Source organism: Eptesicus fuscus, chromosome 8 (assembly GCF_027574615.1).
Source record: "Eptesicus fuscus isolate TK198812 chromosome 8, DD_ASM_mEF_20220401, whole genome shotgun sequence".
In the NCBI taxonomy this organism is placed as follows: Eukaryota; Metazoa; Chordata; class Mammalia; order Chiroptera; family Vespertilionidae; genus Eptesicus; species Eptesicus fuscus.
The window spans coordinates 12386423-12406434 of record NC_072480.1 but is presented as its reverse complement, the minus strand read 5'-3'; the positions used below and the strand labels follow the sequence as shown (position 1 = coordinate 12406434).

The 20012-nt window shown below is 47.8% G+C and overlaps 1 protein-coding gene across 3 annotated transcripts in view; it reads left to right on the top strand.

Moving 5' to 3' along the window:
- The window catches only part of THSD1 (thrombospondin type 1 domain containing 1), a 56840-nt gene extending 37495 nt beyond the window's left edge, over positions 1 to 19345 (top strand). For 2 of the 3 annotated variants that reach the window (XM_054719771.1, XM_054719772.1), the window contains 2 exons: positions 12550 to 12708; positions 17704 to 19345. In XM_054719771.1, coding sequence (XP_054575746.1) covers positions 12550 to 12708; positions 17704 to 19094 — 1550 coding nt within the window. In that variant the 3' untranslated portion in view covers positions 19095 to 19345. The remainder of the gene's footprint in view (positions 1 to 12549; positions 12709 to 17703) is intronic. The other variant, XM_054719773.1, reaches the window with a different exon arrangement.
- Positions 19346 to 20012: the final 667 nt, after the last annotated feature.

The window sequence follows — 20012 nt, the reverse complement described above, 5'->3', positions numbered from 1 at the left end:
CTCCTCATTTTGCTGCTTCTCTGTGTTTATTTCTATGTGTTTCTGTCTTGACACTATAGTCATGTGTAGTACGTGTCCTGTGGTGCCCAGTGACACAGTCTTTCTGGTCACCTTAGCCAGGCACTCCAGAATGTTCCTTGTGTGGATTATGAGTGACCTTCTATTGTAGTTGAGTCTTGATTGCTGTTGGCACATCTGTGGGTGGGATTGACCCTTAGGTTGACTGGCTGTGAGGATTGGTCACCACCACAGCATACGATTTGCCATGCAGTGGCTAACCCCATGGAACATGTCTCATCCTGGCGGGGTCTGGTGCCTGTTGATACCTATCTTTTGGGTGTGCCACTTGTTGAATAAATGAGATGGTGTTCTGTTGTGGTCTGAAGCTTGCCACCAGATGTATTCTGGGGCCTCTTAGGATGGTCTTTGGTGCAGGTCAGTGTCAGATGCTGCCTGTGACTGTCCTGAGGCTACCTGTTAGGCACTATGAAGCGATCACAGTTAGTAGCTGCCTGTACTGGGCCTGGCTGCATATGGGAGGGACCACACTGGGAACCAAGGCTGGCTAACACCTGTATCAGGCCTGGGGAAGACCAGCAAATGGTTCAAGGCACCTTGAAACAAGCATCAGCCTCTCAGCTACCTATAAGGCTCAGCTGCTGAAAGTGCCTTGGGCAGAACATGAGTCGGGTTAGCCCAGTCTCAAGAGGTCATTGGGGTGGAGCTAGTGGAGTTCACCCGACTAATGCAGAACAAAGTTTTGTAACCAAAACGCATGTTTGGCTACCTGCCATAACAAAAGCCAAACTTGTGAGACAGGTGCTGGTGCAAAAGGAAAGATGTTTATTCAGGTACCGTGACTTGGAAGAACAGTGGACTCCTGTCTCAAAGACCATTCCTCTTCCTGTTCAAGCCTGTGGTTCTTACAGGGATAGGGAGAGGATGGATTTTTTCTTCTATTCAGTTATCTTGCTAGTTTTTGACATGCTCAGGTCCTGTCCATTCATCTTTCTAGGTTTTGGTGTGCTCAGTGTAAGAACCTTTCCCTGAATCATCTTGACCACTGTGGAAGACTCCCTAGCACTCCCGGACTGTCTATGGCAGTGATGGTGAACCTATGACACGCGTGTCAGCACTGACATGCGTACCATTTCTGATGACACGCGGCCGCTGGGGCGGCCGCATGCCGAGGATGAAACATTTGCTTCTCCTGAGGATGAAACGTTTGCGAAATAATGTTTTTTCCTCAAAGTGACACACTACCCGAGTTATGCTCAGTTTTTTGGTGAAGTTTGACATACCAAGCTCAAAAGGTTGCCCATCACTGGTCTATGGTATCAGGAACAGTGGGGAGGGTGGGCCTGCAGGACCTGCTATCAGGAAGCCCTCAGGCCATCTCCTGGAGCTGGATGTGGCACTCTGCACATCTGTGGGAGCCCATTGGGACACCCCTGGATCCTGGTGTGCCTGCATCCTTTGTGTAGACCCTGTGCGCCTGCCCCTCTGAAGTGGCAAGCTTGGCCCATTCTCACCCTGCTGCTAGCTGCCTGCTCTCCAATTGACTGTCTATAGTAACAGTTTGGGTGTGGCAGGGAGGCTCAACACAGGGACAGTGGTGGTGTCCCTCCAGCCCCCACCCTGAATCCACACAATTCAGCCTCTCCCTGCTTGTCTCTGGCAACCCCCAAGCTTCACAAGAATTTCTCAAGAGTTTTAAAGGAAAGACTGCCAAGCAGGCTCAGGCTAATTGCCCCCATCAGCCTTGGGCTATGGGTGAGGTGGATGGGGCAGGGTCTCAGTGAGTCATCAGGGTCGAGCTAGCAGAGTTCATTAGGCCAATTCTTGTTCAGATTTTCCCAGGGAAGAAGGGCTTAACACAGGAGATATGGCCCCTGTGGACCATGTGGGAGGAGGGTTCAACACAGGGACAATGACAGCAGTCCCTCCACCCTTTACATGGAAGCCACCCAACTCAGTCTCTCCCTGTATGTCTCTGATGCCCACAAAGCCACTCTCCCTCTGCCAGTGCCCAAGGTGAGTGCCTGCAAGTGAAAGTTTGTGTGTTAGCCCCTTAAGAGGGCACCTGGGTTTCCAGAAGCCTTCCACCTCACTGGCAAAGATGGAGGAACTCCTGCTGATTTTCACAGATGAGTCCAGGTGTTATACGGACTCTTCCTCCTGGCTCTGGTGTTTTGGGCTGGGGAGCCCAGCAGGTCGTTGAGACTCCTTGCTCCTCAAGGGGGACCTCTGCAGCTGAGATATATCTTTGGACTCTTAACCACTGCACTCGAGTGTGTGGCCAGCCTGTTTTGTGTCTTCACCCTTCCTACCAGTCTTGACACAGCTTCTTCTTTATATCCTTTAGTTATAGGACTTCTGTTCAACTAGTCTTAAAATGGTTATCCAAGTTGGTTGTTTCATAATTTGGTTGTAATTTTGATGTGTTCATGGAAGGAGGTGAATACAATATTCACCTACTCCATCATCTTGACCGGAACCCCTCCTGAAGGATTTTCTAACATTTTTTGTAATGAAGATCTGCTGGTAATTAATTCTAAGTTTTTGTCTGAAAAAGTCTTTATTTTTTCTTTATTTTTGAAAGATATTTTCACTGAATATGAAATTCTGGGTTGCTCAGTTTTTCTTTCAGTATTTAGAGGTATCACTTCATTATTTCTGGATTGCTAGCATGTCGAGAAGTCTGCTGTTATTCTCATTATTTTTCTTCTCTGTGTGATGTATTTCCACATTTCCCCTTCCCTTCTGCTACAAAGTTTTCTGTTTGTTTTTTTAGCAATTTAAAGATAGCATGTCCAAGCTTTTTGTTTATTTGCTTTAAAAATTTATATTGCTTGGTGTTCTCTGAATGTCTTGGTTGTAGTTTAGTGTTTCTAATTAATTTTGAAGATCTTTTGGACATTATTCTATTTTTTTCTCTTCTGGGATTCTAATTGCAAATATGAGAGACTATTTGATATTGCCCCACAGCTTTTAGGTATTCTATTCTGTCTTATTCACTCATTTTTCCCCTCTTTGTGTTTTAGTTTGAGTGATTTCTGTTGACCTATATTGAAACTCATTTCTTTTCTCAGCTGTGCTGGTTCTAATGATGAGCCTGTAGGAGGCATTCTTCATCTCTGCTACAGACTTTTCATTTCTAGCACCCCATTTGACTCTTTTTAGTTTATAACACTGATGACAATTTTCATCTATTCATGTTTCTTGTTCACCTTTTTCACTCAAATTGTTGCAGAAGACCAAAGAAATACCAAGCACGCTTCCTAGAGAAAGGGAAGGACCCGTTTATTAACACTCGTGGACTCCGGGAATAATTTCCAAATCAGAGTGAAGAAACACGCAGAGGGTTTCACTCTTTATAACCTTCTGTGGTCTTTGTCTTGCAGATATGGCTCCGCCCCCTTTCCTGGGCTTACAGGAAGGCCCCCAGGTGTTGGGGGTCCCCAGGCCATATTGGATGATCTGTCCTGGGGTGAGCGATAACACCCCCCCCCCCAGGGCAGTGCATTGTTCACAGTTTTTATGGCCTGACACGCCTTGCAAGACCAGTTTTCTCCTCATTCCCTCCCACCCCCCTTGTCCCACAAGCTTCTTTTAGCCTTGTAGAACAACAACCACGGGATGTTATGGTGAACGACCACTCTTAGCTACTTCCTGCTGGAAAGAGACGATGACTTCCCCTCAGAGAGGTTTGTAGGGAGTTCTGGTTTGTAGGACTATCTGAAGTTTAAAGGCATTCCCGTCCAGTTTGCAGGCAGGCAGAGGTAAGCAGTGGTCCCACACGTGTAGAATGTTCCTGCAGGGGGCACCAGGGGTAGGTGGTGTTTTCAGCCTTGGGGGTAGAGTTGCATAGTTCATCTGGGAGGTGACCTGTTGGATGTTGGCCCTGTGTACTGCTGAAGCAAATAGGAGCAACATTAGTTAGCTGCACATTGGCCGTGACAGGTCCTATTATTATTTTTTTCCGTCCAATACAATTCCCCCCCCCCCCCCCCACGTGCATTTGGTAGTAGAGTCGTAACATGCCTCAGGCTGATAAGTATAGCTAACAAAAATCTGGCTTGATTGGGTTTTCTCGTGGACTACCCGGTCTAGCATATTTGGCTAGCGAGTTTCTAAGCAAGGAGCAAAGGATGGCATGACAAGGTGTAATCCAACAATTCATGATGAGGCCTTTGCTTCCTTGCTGTGTGGGGAGCAGTAATTTTATGGTGCTTCTGTGACCCAGCAAGAACAGATGAGTTCTCCTCCTGGTACTAGTCTCGATTCCGCTGGCACTCATAAAAAGACAAAATAAGAATTATTAGATAAAACCAGTGATTATCCAGAAATACCAGAGCATGTTACATTAGGAGGAGATAAGAAAGAAAGATTAGTGTTAGGGAGAATTCAGCAGGGTGTTATCTGAATTCCTTGGAGCAGGTTGCTTGGCCAGGTCTGCTGTCTTCTTGAGAGTGATCCTCAGCAGGTGTTTCTGGTCAGAGGTCACCTTCCACTCAGACTGGATGTCACTCGGCTGGTAGGCTGCCTTCACCCGGGAGTGGTGGATCCAGGTGTTTAGTCCTGCAACCTTGAGAGCTGTGGGGGTGGTTAATATGACTGGATAGGGTCCCTTCCAGGTAGGCTTGAGGGGCTCCTTTTTCCAATCCTTTACCCAAACCTGGTCTCCAGGTTTATAAGGACGTACAGCTGTTCCTAGAGAGATGGGTAGTCGGTCAGTAACCCATCTGTGTACCTCAAAGACAGTTTTTCCAAGTCCTTGTAGTTGTTTCTGGATTTCTAAGTTCCCTATTTCCCCCAAATCTCCCTTTGGCCAAATTAAGGGAGGGGGTCTACCGTATAGAATTTCAAAGGGAGAGAAACCTACCCTGAACTCTGAGGCCTGAAGGCTGTATGTAGGTTCCATTTAATTCCTAAAGCCTTAGCTACCTGTTGTACTATTTCTGCTACAAAGGCTGGGCCCTTATCAGACCCTATGGTCAGAGGCATTCCATACCTCGGAATTATGTCCTTCAGCAATGCCTTAGTGACTTCTCTCGCCTTTTCAGTGCGAGTGGGATATGCCTCGACCCAGCCTGAAAAGGTACAAACAAAGGCTAGCAGGTATTTATTTTCTCTGCTAGGCCCCATTTCTGTAAAATCTACTTCTAAGTCCTCAAAATGAACTTGCCCACAGCGCTGAACTCCTATCGGTCCCACAGGACCCTGTTTGGCATTGTTCTGAGCACAGAGGAGGCAACGCTGAGAGACTGAGGCACACAAGGAGGGAAGACGGGCAATCAGGTAGTACCTGCCTAACAAAGCTTCTAGGGCAGCCTTCCCTAAATGAGTGAGTTCATGCTGCTGGAGGACTGCCTATGGGCTAATGTTCTGGGACATAGACCCTATGATCTGGGAGTATCCACCAGCCTTCCATTGTTCTCCTTCCCCCTTCTTTCTGGGCCCATTTCTCTTCCTGAGGAGTGTATTTTGGAGGTTCAGGTAATTCAGGGGCCAACATGATTCGTGCTGGTGCTGGATTTCTAAGTTCCCTATTTCCCCCGAATCTCCCTTTGGCCAAATTAAGGGAGGGGTCTACTGTATAGAATTTCAAAGGGAGAGAAACCTACCCTGGCCCTGCTTGTTCTTGAGCAGCCAGCTTGGCTGCGGCGTCAGCAGTTCGGTTTCCTTCTGATACTGAGTCTTTCCCTTTCTGGTGACCTTTGCAATGGATGACGGCTATTTCCTTAGGCTCCCAGACTGCTTCTAGTAGCTTTAAAATCTCATTCTGATTTTTGATTCCTTTTCCTCCTGCTGTCAAGAGCCCCCTATCCTTATATATGGCCCCATGGACATGCAGGGTAGCAATGGCATAGTGCGAGTCAGTGTAGATGTTGTCACGCTTATCCTAACTGAGTTCTAGGGCTCTGACTAGGGCCCAAAGTTCTGCCCTCTGCACTGACCATCCTTCAGGCAGGGCCTGTGCTTCAGTTGTCTCAAAGTTTGATACCACTGCATATCTGGCTCGTCTTTTTCCTTCATCTAAGAAGCTGCTGCCGTCTGTGAACAATACCAAGTCCGGGTTTGGCAGGGGCCTATCCCTTAGGTCTGGCCGGCTGGAATATACCTCCTCTAGGACTTCCCGGCAATCATGCTCAGGGGCCCCCTCAGTGGTGGGTAGAAAGGTGGCAGGATTAAGTGTTCTCACTGCTTCTCATTCTACCCACGAATTCTCACATAACTGCCCTTGATACTGAGTCATTTGAGCATGAGTCAGCCAGTGCTGTCCCCTTGCTTCCATCAAGGTGACAACAGCATGAGGTACTTTTACATTTAAGTTTTGTCCTAAGGTAAGCTTATCCGCTTCCTTGACTAATAATACTGTGGCTGCAAGGGCCCTGAGGCACAGGGGCCACCTGGAGGCATCTGGGTCAATCCGCTTGGAGAGATAGGCTACTGGTCTTTGCCAGGGTCCAAACTCCTGGGTTAGAACTTCTAGGACTACCCCGCTGTTCTCGTGAACAACAAGATTAAAGTCCCGTGTCACATCTGGTAGCCCTAGTGCCGGGGCCTCGGTGAGCTTTGCTTTTATGGTGATGAAGGCTTTCTCCTGTTTGGGACCCAAGTCGATGGGTGCCTTCTCTTCTCCTTTTAAAGCTTCATAGAGAGGCTTGGCCAGGTCTGAAAACCCTGGGATCTAAATTCAACAGAATCATGCCACTCCCAGGAATTCCCGAATCTGCCACCGGGTGCTAGGGACTGGGATGGCACATACTGCCTGCTTCCTTTCAGTCCCTAGCTTTCGTTTCCCTCGGGTGATCCGGAAGCCTAGATACTTGACTTCTTTCTGACAAATCTGTGCCTTTTTCTTAGACACCCGATAACCTGTTTCAGTTAATAGTCTCAGAAGGGCTCGTGTTCCCTCCCAGCACTGAGCTTGTGTGGAGCTAGCCAGTAAGAGGTCATAGACATACTGGAGTAGAACACTCCCCAAGTCCTGTCCTGGGAACTTAGACAGATCAGATGCTAGTGCTCCACTAAAAAAAGTAGGGGAGTTCTTGAACCCTGTGGCAGTCTGGTCCAGGTGAACTGCTCCTTGGCCCCTGTAGTTGGGTTTTCCCATTTGAAAGCGAAGAGAGGCTGACTGGAAGGAGCTAATCTAAGGCAGAAAAAGGCATCTTTCAGATCTAGGCATGTAATCCATTCCGCCTCTGATGGGATGAGTCCCAGAGAGTGTAGTGGTTCGGCAGTGCTGAATGCAGGGTTATAACAGCCTCATTAACAGCCTGTAGATCCTGCAGCAGGCGGTAGTCATTAGTCCCAGGCTTTTTGACAGGCAAGAGAGGCGTGTTCCTGGATTCCTAGGCGTGCTTCCCTTGGAATTGGATATTGGCGGATTTTAACAGGCTGTGCTCCAGGCTCTAACTCGATTAGCACCAGGGCGTGGTCCTTAGCCAGGCCTGGAGGATTCCCTTCTGCCCAGACCAGCGGGAATTCCTTCTCTAATTCAGGTTCTAATGGTGAGGCCTTTGACTGGGGGGTATAAAGTCTCCATTCTTCCTCCCTCTGCTCTGCTAAGGACAGGATCATTGGGGAGGTCTCCTCACCTAGGCGAAGCTGTGCTGAGCCATCTGGAGCAAAAGTGATGTCTGCCCTCATTTTGGCTAAAAGATCTCTACCCATTAGAGGCACTGGACAGTCTGGAAAGTATAGGAATTCATGAATTACTTGATGACCGCCAAGTTGGCATCGGCGAGGGTGGCAGAATGGTCTATGGGTCTGGTCCCCAGTAGCTCCAATAATGGTGACCTCCTTTCCTGAGAGAGGCGCTACTTTCTGAGTGACTATTGAGTGCTCAGCTCCTGTATCAACCATAAAGTCCACAGTCTGGCCCCCAATTTTCATTCTGACCATGGGCTCGTGGGGGCCTAGCTGACATGAGCCCAGTCTGTCCTAGTCGGAATCAGCCATTGCTGCCCAATGAGATCTGCTTCAGGTGCTCTGGCTGATAGCAACTGGATGGAAAAGGGGGCCCAGTCTTTTTACTTTGCCGTTTGGGACATTCATTCTTCCAGTGTCCTGTTTCCTTACAATAGGCACACTGGTCTCATCTCAGGCTCACTCTTTTTCCCCTGGTCTGTATCCTTGCTGATCTATCTGGGAGCCTGAGTCTCTAAAAGCTGCTGCTATTATATTGGCCCTTCTTTGTATTCTCTTTTCTTCCTCCTTCATTGCTGTACTGTCTCGATTGATGAAAACCTTGTCAGCTATCTCTAGCAGTTCAGTAGCATTCTTTCCTGCAAACCCTTCCAGTTTCTGTAATTTTCTCCTGATGTCAGCCTGGGTTGGCCTACAAAAATGGCATTTACCACGTGTGATTTTCTGGGGCCTCAGGTCTAAAGGGGGTGTAGATCCGGTATGCCTCACATAGTCTCTCATAGAAAGCTGCTGGACTTTCATCAGGCTTCTGGAAAACCTCAGAGATTTTAGCCATGTTGGTGGGCTTCGTGGCTCCGGCCCTGACCCCCTGGAGGAAGGCCAGCCGACATCTTTCTAGCCCGGTCCTTCCGTCTTCTGAGTTCGGGTTCCAATCTGGTTCCTCATCTGGGAAGGCCTCGCTGGCCCATCTGTCTGTATCTAATATCCCTGCCGGGGCCTGGGTCTGGAGCCACTTCCAAGCCTCTGTTACTATTCTCATGTGCTCCTCAGTTACTATTCTCATACAGAACGCAAATAGGAGCTGCTAACAATCCACCCAGGTGGGCTTCTGGGTCTGGAAGATCATTTCTAGGAGGTCTACCATGGCCTGAGGTTTTTCAGAATCAGCTGGGGTGTGATGTTTCCAATTCAGGATGTCACTGGTGGTAAAGGGCTGATAATAATAGACTGGCCCTCCCTCCTGCAAGGTCCCATCTATGCCAACTACTTTGGCACCCCGAATCTCCCTGAGAGGCATCTGACGTGCTGGTTGTGGCCTGGGCCCTTGATTGGCTGAACGCAAGCACCACCCAACGGGCTCTGGAGAGCCTGGCTGAGGAGAAACTGAACGGGGCAGTGTTTCTGGACCTTTCAGACCAGCTGGGGAAGCACTTGGTGCTGCCTGTGGCACATATGGAGATGGTAAAACTAGCGGGACTTTCTCAGGGGATCCTGGCAGAACAAGGGGTTGGGTTCCCTTCTGAGAGACCTGTTTCTTTTCTCCTACTACTAAAACCTTACAGAACCGGACCCAAGGCAGCAAGGTTTGAGCAATTCCTAACCAGCTGTCTATGTAAGGGAACTGATCTGGGTGTCCGGGGTCTGTCGTGACTACATTCCAGACTGCCCTGACCAGTCCTACATCTAAAGCGCCTTCCAGGAGCCAGCCAACCCCAAAGGCTGGCCATTTTAATTCACAGAATTTCCTTAGTGTTTTGGGGTTCATTTTAATACCATAGTCCTCAATAAAACCCTTTTCAAAATTTTCCAACATGCAATTGAGAACAGTGGGTTTACTTTGTCCCAACCCCATGATGATCAGTGGTGAGAGACAGACAAGGGTGCAGAGAAATTTACTAAAAGCCTGGAGGGTCTCCTTAAAGAAAAGATCCTTAATGAGCACAGACAGGGGCAGGGTGGGTAAAATCTTTCTGCCCTGCGGAGCTGTGAGCCCCGCCCCTGAAAGTCCCAGCCATATACCAAAAGAGATGTACCACTGAGGTACAACTCTGAGACAAAAGAGACAAGAGACAAGAAAAGCCGCAAATACCTTTAAGTCTACCCCAGAATTCCAAAATTTCAACCTAACACAGCAAAATCACAGAGCAAACCAAAGCCCCTAGTACACAAACATAGACAGAAATTTTTATCAACTATCCCTCCGTGATCGAGAGCAAACGTCTCTGAAAGAACTAACTCAACAGCGCTGCTTGAGACTTTTGCAGACCATCACGGGTTCAGCCTTCAGTAAATCAAATGTTTTAACCAGATGAGCGAACAGAAAATCAAAGTAGCTTTCCCTTTCACACAGACCAGTTAATCAGCAGATAATTATGCCAAGACAGACAAACATCCGTACTCACACTCTCTCAGTAGACTAGCCCAGACTGGAGCTGAGCAGATAATGCCCAACTCCCCAGATGGGCATGGGGCACTCCCGGCACCCACGCCCCAGAACAGAATTCTCGACCCATGTCTCAGTGAGAACCTACCGGAGGAGTTAAGACTGTGTCCAGCCCCCCTTCTTGGTAGCAAATTGGCTAGTCCCACACACAAACAAACAGAAGAGTGAACCCATAATTCCTTAATTGAATCTGAATTCACTCACCTCCGGAGTCCTGATTCCTGATTTACCTGACGAAGTCCTATGACTTCTGGGGAGGTGATCAAGCTCCCCCTTCCACTCACTTGGAGTGGGCCTGACTGACTGGGGCCCCTACCTTACCGATTCTGTCGACAGGTCCAGAGGTGTCCGTCCACTTTCTCCAGATGCCGCCTGGGTCCTGGGCTGAGGTCTGTGAGGGCCTGGAGTCGTACCGCCCCCCCCCCCCCCCCCCCCCCTTTCAATTCTGCTAAAAGCAGCGTGCACCTTCCTGAGGCCTGTCCCGCGCCCCCGGGCCCCAAACCCACTCACTGGAGGCAAGAGCCAAACGCAGTTAGCTTCCCGGTCAGGGAACCAAATGTTCCAGAAGACCAAGCAAATACCAAGCACGCTTCCTAGAGAAAGGGAGGGACCCCGATTATTAACACTCGTGGACTCCGGGAATAATTTCCAAATCAGAGTGAAGAAACACGCAGAGGGTTTCACTCTTTATAACCTTCTGGGGTCTTTGTCTTGCAGATATGGTTCCGCCCCCTTTCCTGGGCTTACAGGAAGGCCCCCAGGTGTTGGGGGTCCCCAGGCCATATCCAATGATCTGTCCTGGGGCCAGCGATATCGACCCCCTTCCCCCACTCCAGGGCAGTGCATTGTTCACAGTTTTTATGGCCTGACACGCCTTGCAAGACCAGTTTTCTCCTCAAAATCTTTAACATGTTAATCATAGTTATCTTAACTTTTCTGTCTGATAATTCCAATATTTGGGTCACGTCTGAATCTGGTTCTCTTGATTACTTTCTTTTAAAAAAATACATTTTTATTGATTTCAGAGAGGAAGGGAGAGGGAGAAAGAGATAGAAACATCGATGATGAGAGAGAATTGTTGATCAGCTGCCCCCTGAATGCCCCCCACTGGGGATTGAGCCCGCAACCCAGGCATGTGCCATTAACCAGAATCGAACCTGGGACCCTTCAGTCCACAGGCCGAGGCTCTAGCCACTGAACCAAACTGGTGATTACTTCATTTCTTGATAGTTTGTTGTTTTTTCTTGCTTCTCTGTGTGTTTCATAATTTTTGGTAGAAAGTTGGACATCTTACTTAAAGCTGTATATATCAATAAATAGTATTTTCCTGGAATTGGGCATGCCCTGTTTTTATAGACCTTTAATGTGGGGATTGGGATAATCTAGTAAGGAATGGCCACCTTCAGTGCATAACAGAGTTCAAAATTTTCTAATGTTTCAGAGTAGGATTGGGTGGCCAGAGGGTTTTACTCCATACTTCAGTTGTACCTCAGCTTTAGGCTTGAGTCTGCATATCAGGGAGGTTTTCACCTGTTACTCTTGCCCCTGCCACAGTAGTATGTTGTTATTTGATATTTGGTAATCGCTAATATGGTGCAGGGTTGGGGATGGGCTACGGAGGTTGGAGAGCATACTCTTCTGCCAGTTCAGTCTTAGTCTTAGACAAGTACTGTGCCCCTGAGTCTCAGTGTTGGGGCCTTCTTGATGATCCTGCGCCTCCTACTGGTAGAAGCCCTCTAACAATCAAGGCCCAGGATATTTTTTGCTCCTATCTTCTCTTTTTATTTCCTCGCGATACTGGGTGCCCTTAGAGTGACAGGGTTTTCTGCCTTGTCCGCAGTGGTTGAGGCTTTTGTTGATAGAGCAAATGGGGTGGAGGATCTGGATGAGGTTTGAGTATTTCCCATAATGCTGCCCCTTCCCTTCTCAGGCCTCCACCTAGAGAGGGAGCCTTTTCTACTCTTGCACCTCCCCTCAGTCCTTTTTGGGAAACTCTGGTGAGATCTGAGGCCTGCACATGGGTACAGACCCCCCTTGAGTACGTGGGGTTCTGTGTGTTCATGCTAGCCCCAATCAGGCCGTTCATTATATTTTCAGTGACTTCTCTTCACCAGCTTGTATGAAGCCTGGCACGTGCCCCAGGAAGCAATGTTTGCGCCCTGTCTTTCCTTAGAGGAGCTGTCTTTCCTCGTATTTCAGGCCATTCGGCTGCCCTGTGACTTTAGTTCTCTGAGGGTTCTAGAAAGGTTAATATTTTGAAGTTTATTCAGCTTTCCTTTGTTTTACAAGCAGGGCCAACAACACTCTTTCCAGCTTTCTACATCGTTGAGAATGTTTTTAGTTACTGCCTTTTTAAGGCCCAAGATTTGGGTTTTGCTGCTTCATTTGGGTGCAGTTACATTTTGGTTCTCAAATGAACTGCATTGAAAGCATGGCTAATGTCCTTGCAGAAACTTGGGGACTGTGGCAGCCGTGGAGCCAGTGTAGTGCCACGTGTGGGGATGGTGTCAGAGAGCGTCGCCGCCTGTGCCTGACTTCCTTCCCCTCCAGCCCTGGCTGCCCTGGAATGCCCTCGGAGAGCTCCCGGTGTTCCCTGGAGGAGTGTGCCGGTAGGTATTCTTCTTCCTTTGGGAGTCTCTCCCAGAGAGATTGTTGAGCCAACGCCTACCTGAAAATGACCAGTCTGAGTTCAGGAGTGACTCATAAAATTCTGTTATTTCTGTTGGCTGTACTAACCCTGTGTTCATCAGTGTGTCATTGACTGAGAATAGCTTGCCAGTGAGATTACAGGGGACTTAACACTTCAGAAGATAGGGAAATGACAAATAACTTTATCAAAGATTCAGACATATGAAATTATTTTAAAAAATATAAAAATGGGAGAGGTGATCATTTCCCCCCAGGATTTTTTGTTTTTACTTTTGTTTTATTTCTCCCTCCTTTACATCTCCTCACCAAAATTGTGGAGAAACATTAAAATGTTATTCTCCCCATTATCCCAAAGAAGCTCCAAGGGACCACACAGACCATTGTTTATCAAAATGGGGAAGACTTATCCCCTAGATGGCCCTATATTTATACTTACTAGCCCTACCCAGGAGGAGAAGGTGGGGAGAGTTCTTCTTGCCATCACCGAGAGACTGGCCTTCTCTTCACCCTCTAAACATCTTGAAGGCTCAATAAGAATTTGATGCGAATTGACTCTAGATGTGATGGTCACATGGCTCAATTAGGTTTGCTTTAGTTTATGGAATGGAATCCCATTCATTTGCCACAGGTTACAGTAATAAAGAGTCCTGGTTCTTCCTATACACCATTCCACCTTCTGATGTCTAACCAGTTGCCAATTTAGTTGGCCAGCCTTTGCTCTGGTCCTGACTCTTAGGTAAAATCCTCCTGTCAAGTCCTGACTTTTCCCACTTTCCAATTCCAGGTGAGAAAACCATCCCTACTTCCTTGTCCTTTCTCATCTTAAGAAGTTAGATGTTTTTCTGTGCTTGGATCTCAGGGTATCTTTTAGCCAAAACTACAGGCACCTGGCAACACCTTGGTCAGTGCCCAGGTCTGTGACCGTCTTTTCAGCCAGTGCTACAGCCCTTCTCCTCTTTATTCCAGTACCCTAAAGCTGTCCTCGCCTCTGTATTTTTTATATTACAGCTTCAGACCAGGCTCTTTCCTAGCCCTGAGCTTGCCCCTCTTTTTTCATAAGCCTCGGGCCACACCCTGAGTCTGTTCTTTCCCCAGTTACCTCTCATAATGTTTTCTAAGGCTCTCTTCTCTGTTTACTCTTTTCTATATAAGTTTCCTCCACTTTCCACAGTTTTTTTCTTCTGTATAACATTCTTCAAATACATCTATTCCTTTGAATTCTGAAATGTCATGTTGTGTTAACATATTCCATCTAGAGTTCATAATTCTCAAATGAATTTAAAGTTAATTGCCACTGGCTTTTACTGCACCTTGATATTATTGGAGTGACCATTTACTGACCATCTGCTATGCACCAGCACTTTAAATACATCATCTCTAGAACAAAATAGATCCAGAGACATAGAAGCATGAAACAGACTGTCTAATCTCAGAGGGAAGGGGGCGGTGCAAGAGAAGAAATTAACCAAAGAACTTATATGCATAACCCATGGACACAAGGAAATAGTGTGTGTGGTGAAGGCCTGGGGAAGGGGGTCGGGTGTGGGCTAGAAGGTGTCAATGGGGAGAAAAGGGACATCTGTAATGATTTCAACAACAATAACAATAACAAATACATCATCTCACTTAAAGCTCTCAACTCCACAAGGTAAGGATTATTATATTGGGCTCAGATCTTGAGAGGTGCTGCCTACCAAGCATTTTCCTAAGTGCTTTGCACACATGAAGTAAGTACATCATTATCTTCACATACAGATGAGGACTTTGTGGCATAGAGAGGGTAAGTGACCTGCCCGAGGCCATACAGCTGGAAATCAGGGGACTAGATCTGACTCCATACTAAGCTACCTATCTTGAATACTTTGCCTTTATATACCGGCCAATGTAGCTTTCTAGAAACATCAACAACCTGAAATTAGCAATCATTTTTGAGGACATATGGTGTTATTTCATGTTCTGGCATCTTAACTCTTTAATGAGTGGGAATTAGAAATTTGTACATTATAAATTAGCAAAAAGGGTAAGTGCTACAGGCATCCCTACTCCTTCTATAGGGGTCCTCAGATAAATGCTTATGTGGATAAATATGATCATTTCTTTCAAGTGTTCTCTGTCTCCTAATCAACCTATCTTCCACTCCTTGGAAATATAGAGATCTGTTTGCAGGCTACTTAGCATCAGGAAATCTACATTTCCGGTGAAAGAGGAAAGACTACTCTATGAGGCAGAGATGGACAAGGCTGGCAGCTTTGGGGCTTTTCTCCTACTGTGGCTTTGAAGGGATCCAGCCATGTCACAGATGACTGCTAAGTGAAGAGCCCTCACTTAGCTGCTATCCCTGAGCTCAGCAGCCACCGCAGATGAAAGAAGTGATAAGTCAGGAAACAAGTCTTTCATTATTCAACTACTTTCACTTGGTTGAAGATTGAGAGTTTTGTTTGGCTTTGAGAGGATGTTTTCATGCCAAGGTCTGAGTCTAGTTCTTTGTTAATTTGGTTCTTCTTGTTCAACACAAGAGGAGGAGGATCCAATTGCCATTGCGCCCACATTCCGCAGGTGGATTTTGGTCATTTTGCTATTACCTTTTAAATAATGAATCGATTGATTAATTAATCTTTCATTTATTGAGTACCAGTTATGTTCAAGTTACTGTGACTGGGGTTGATAATATCAAGAAGGAACTCCTTTGAATTCAGCCATTAGGTCATGAATTACCTTGACAGAAGCCCTTTAAACCAGCGGCCCCAACCGGTGGTCCGTGGACCACTGGTGGTCTGTGAGGCCCGAAAGGTTGGTGAGCGCTGCTTTAAACCGCGGGAATCCTCAGGAGCCAGAGGTGATGATGTGGAAGTACAGCAAAGGTGGACTCCTTTTTCTGTGAGCTTGGCAGGGAAGACAAGGAACAAGCTGTGGCTGTGGCAGTAGTGAGAGGATTCTAGAAATGTCTTTTTAAAGTGAGAAGAGCTTGAGCATGTTTCTGTGATATTGCATGGAGGAGATGCTGGAGATAATTGGTACAGAGGGGCAAGCCCCCTGGAGAAGGGTGGCCTAGAGAGCACTTGCCTTTATAGGAAGACACTTCTCCTAATTCTGTAGAGAAAGAGGTAAATAGAGGTGCAGTTGCTGGTAAGTTTATGGCGGGGAGAGGATGGCAGAAGCAGCTTGGGTGCACTTGCCTGATAGCTTCTATTTTTTGTGTGACCTAGGAGACGGCCGAGGAAGAGGATTAGATAGGAGGATTGAGAAAGTGTTGAAACTGTGAAGCAGTATTGTAGATGTTGGAAGAGAGAGTTGCTTAGGAATCCATGGAAGGATTTGGGTACTGTCAGCATGTGGAGGCACTGGCTTGCTGAATGAGTTATTTTCTTCACCAGGGCCTGGCTGCAGCAGCTGGAATTCACATGTCTGAGTTTATCTAGGAATGGACTTCTACTGTAGAGCAGGAAAAGGGGTATAACTCAATATTAGAGGTCAGAGAGTTGAGTTGTAGGGAGAGAAGAGAGACCAGGATGTGGCTGGAGATTGGGAGAAATGGAGGGGTTGCAGAATCAGAAGTTGCAGTGAGCTTGAACAGCCAGTGTAGTGACAGTGAGTGAGTGTGAGTGAGAGGGAAATACAGCCAGAAAGCGGGCTATGAAATGTAAGCTTTCAGAAGAGGAGCAACAGCAGACGGGGAAGGTGTGATATGTTGGATGGACACTGAAGTCACCTAGATGGTCCTAGCTTTGGGATGGTGAAGAAGATGGGGACCCAGGTCCTAGCGACTGATGGCTGCCATGAGGCTGGGAGTTTATAGTATTTGGGGAGGAGTAGGGGAGTCATCTAAGTGGATGGCTTCTAATAAAAAGAGTACAAGTTTTGTATGGAGGTGAACGAATTGGTTGAAAGTGGCAATTGGAAGGAGAGGGAGGACACACCAGTTGCTGGCCCTGTTTGCTTATAAAGTTGGTGTCAAGCTTCCCTTCAAGAGGGCGGAGGAGAAGCTGTGCCCTGCAGTCATCCCCCCTCAGGAAAGGCCAGGAGGTGAAGGGAGTGTCTGGTGGAAAGATTCTGGATGCTGATGAGCTTGGTTGTCAGGTGTCCCAAAGGTACCATGGGAAGGAGAAGGGAGCAGTGGGAGGACAGGTCCAGGGCTGGTGACAATAAGACTGTGAGAAAAAAAAGAGATCAGACAAGTGACTGGAAGGACTTGAATTGTGGATAGTGACCAAGGAGGAAAGAGAGGTGAGGTCTGGTGGCATAAGTTGGTCTCAGGTTCCCAGATATCTCAGCGGCAGCTTCAGATGGCGTCTGAGTATTGGTGAAACATTTTGGTGACTGTGGGGAAAACCAGTTGGAGGAAGCAGGGAAGAAGAAGAAAAAAACCCAATGCCACATGGAAGGTAGGAATGGGAGTGGAGAGCTGAAGATGGCCACCTGAGAAAGAGGAGGCTTTACACTTAGGAAAGTCAGTTCCTGGATATTAGAAAGGAAAACTGAGTGACATTGTCAAAAGTCTTATTTTCATGTATGAAGTTCTCTTACAACCTACTTAAATTATTCTGCATTTTGAGTTTTATGCTTGTAAGAATTTCCTGATGTACACCTATCTCAAAGGTACACTTAACTATCGCTGTCCCATGCACCTTAAGTGAAAAATTTCATTTTACCTTGAAACTCTCCTCATGCTGCTTCTATGTAGAAAATTTGAGGCAAGTGTCAGCAGGAGCTGTGAGCCCAAGTCACCTTTATTGTGGCTCATCTGGCCACCTCTCTTCTATAGGTCTCCGTTTTTTAGTTTGGTTTAAGCTGCCAGCAGAAATACATAGTCAAGACAAATTCTAGTCCTTGGTTCGTTTACTTTGTTCTTTAACTGCTACATAGTTAGAGCAAGCCACTCAGAGATCTTAAAACCATGCAGAGAAAACAATTCTAGAGAATACATTTGTCCTCCCCCCCCCCTTTTTTTTTTGTAGTTTTCCAGCCATCTAGTCCATCTCCTCTTCAGCCCCAGGGTCCAGTGAAGTCCAACAACATTGTGACGATTACGGGGATATCCCTGTGCTTGTTCATCATCGTTGCCACCGTCCTCATCACGCTGTGGAGGAAGTTTGGCCGTCCCCCGAAGTGCGGTACCCCCGCCCGACACAACTCCATCCACTCCCCAAGCTTCCGAAAGAACTCCGACGAGGAGAACATCTGTGAGCTCAGCGAGCAGCGTGGGAGCTTCTCGGATGCAGGTGACGGGCCCTCGGGGAGCCGGGGGGACCTGGGCATCCCCCTGACCTACAGGCAGAGTGTGCCAGTGACTCCTGAGGACGAGGCCTCTGGCAGTGAGAGCTTCCAGTCCAACGCCCAGAAGATAATCCCCCCTCTGTTTAGCTACCGGCTTGCCCAGCAGCAGTTGAAGGAGATGAAGAAGAAAGGCCTGACCGAGACCACCAAAGTGTACCACGTGTCTCAGAGCCCCCTGACAGACACCGCCCTCGATGGTGCCACGCTGCCCGCAGACCTGCCCTTGGACCCAGCAAGCCCAGAAGATGCTGCAGCCACCAAGTTCCGGATCAAATCCCCATTCCTGGAGCAGCCTGCAGTCGGTGCCGGGGAGAGGCCCCCCTCCCGGCTGGATGGCCCTGACTCTCAGGCCAGTTGTGCTGTAAGCCCCAGCCAGACCCTAATCCGCAAGTCACAGGTGAGGCACGTGGGCAGCCGAGGGGGGCTGCCGGAGAGGAGCCACCCCCGGAGTCTTCACTTCAGGAGGACTGCCAGCTTCCACGAAACCAAGCAGGCCCGGCCGTTCAGGGAGAGGAGCTTGTCCACGCTGACCCCCCGGCAGGCCCCGGCCTACAGGGCGCGGGCCCGGCCCTGGGACCAGGCGGGAGACAGAGGCAGACCTCAGAGTCGGGGTGCCGTCGTGCTTCCTGAGAAACGGGACCGTTTCCAAGGAGCAGGTGGAACCAGTGCTCCGTTCGCCTCTTTCCCTACATCCTGCGCCTTCGGGCCGCCCCCGAGGAAACCAGACCCCGGGTTTCGCCAGGCAGGATTGTTGGCGGGAGGTGAGAGAGCAGAGCCGCCCCGAGCTCCTCGGAGGGGCCCGTCCCCCAGTCACAGGAGTGTCTCAAGGAAGCAGCCTTCACCCACCGCTCCCAAAGACAGCTGCCACAGGGCGAGTCCTCTGAGCCCCCCACAGGGTAGAAAAGACAGGTGCCAGAGCTTCCCGGCGCACCCCGAGTTCGCCTTCTATGACAACACGTCATTCGGCCTCACAGAGGCTGAGCAGAGGATGCTCGACCTCCCAGGATATTTTGGGTCAAATGAAGAGGATGAAACCACAAGTACACTTAGTGTGGAGAAGCTGGTCATCTAGTCCGAGATCAGCCTGAGACTTCACATAACTGGTGTCCTTGGCCCAGCTCGTGTAACCGGCTGCCCATCTTGTCCTGTGGATTGTTTCGTATAACTGTACAGGAGGACAGAATGTAGGCAGGAAGTAACGTGTGTGCATGCATTCTAATTCATAGGAAAGAGGTTATTTATCCTGAATTTTTCCCTTTGTTATCCTATTTCTATTGGTTTATTACTAATAACTACAATAATAAAATTTATACAAGAGTGAAACAGGGCTTGGTCTCTCATGTGGATATGAAATATGACAGAAGGTGGTTTGTGAGTGAGAAATGCTGTGAACACGTCTTCGACAGTTTCCAACCTGAAACAAATTTGGGAGTCTCAACTGTAAAAAGGGCTTGAACAAAGTGAACTTGCTAACCCAACTCTGACTTCTAATTTATTGTTATAAATACTTAAGAATGTGACACCTAAGGGGCATTATTGAACATGTTTGGCTAATTAAGTCAGTTCTGACTATTATGTAGTAGGCTATCTAGACATGGTAATACTGCGAGATATTCCAGAAGAACTTTCAGGCCAGAGTTGGGTAATTTCTTACATGTTTTTTTATTTATTTTTTATTCAACCAAATAAATTTGGTGACTTGACACAAAATTATGAGTTAATTCTGCTTTGGAGAAATAATATAAGAAGCTGATTGTTCAGGTACTGATTCAAATGAAGACCTATCCATACATCCATCATTGTTTTGAGCAAAAAGTGAACATTTTGGAAAGGCAGGTATTGTGTCCTGAAAGAGCATCAGCTGGAGCATGAGCAGTGGGTGCTGGCCACCACCCAGCCTGCATCAGCGCGCAGCCAAGCCCCCAGGGGCTGTCTGAAACAGGATGTGTGTGTTTCTGAAGATAACACTATCGTATTAATCAGAAAGCAT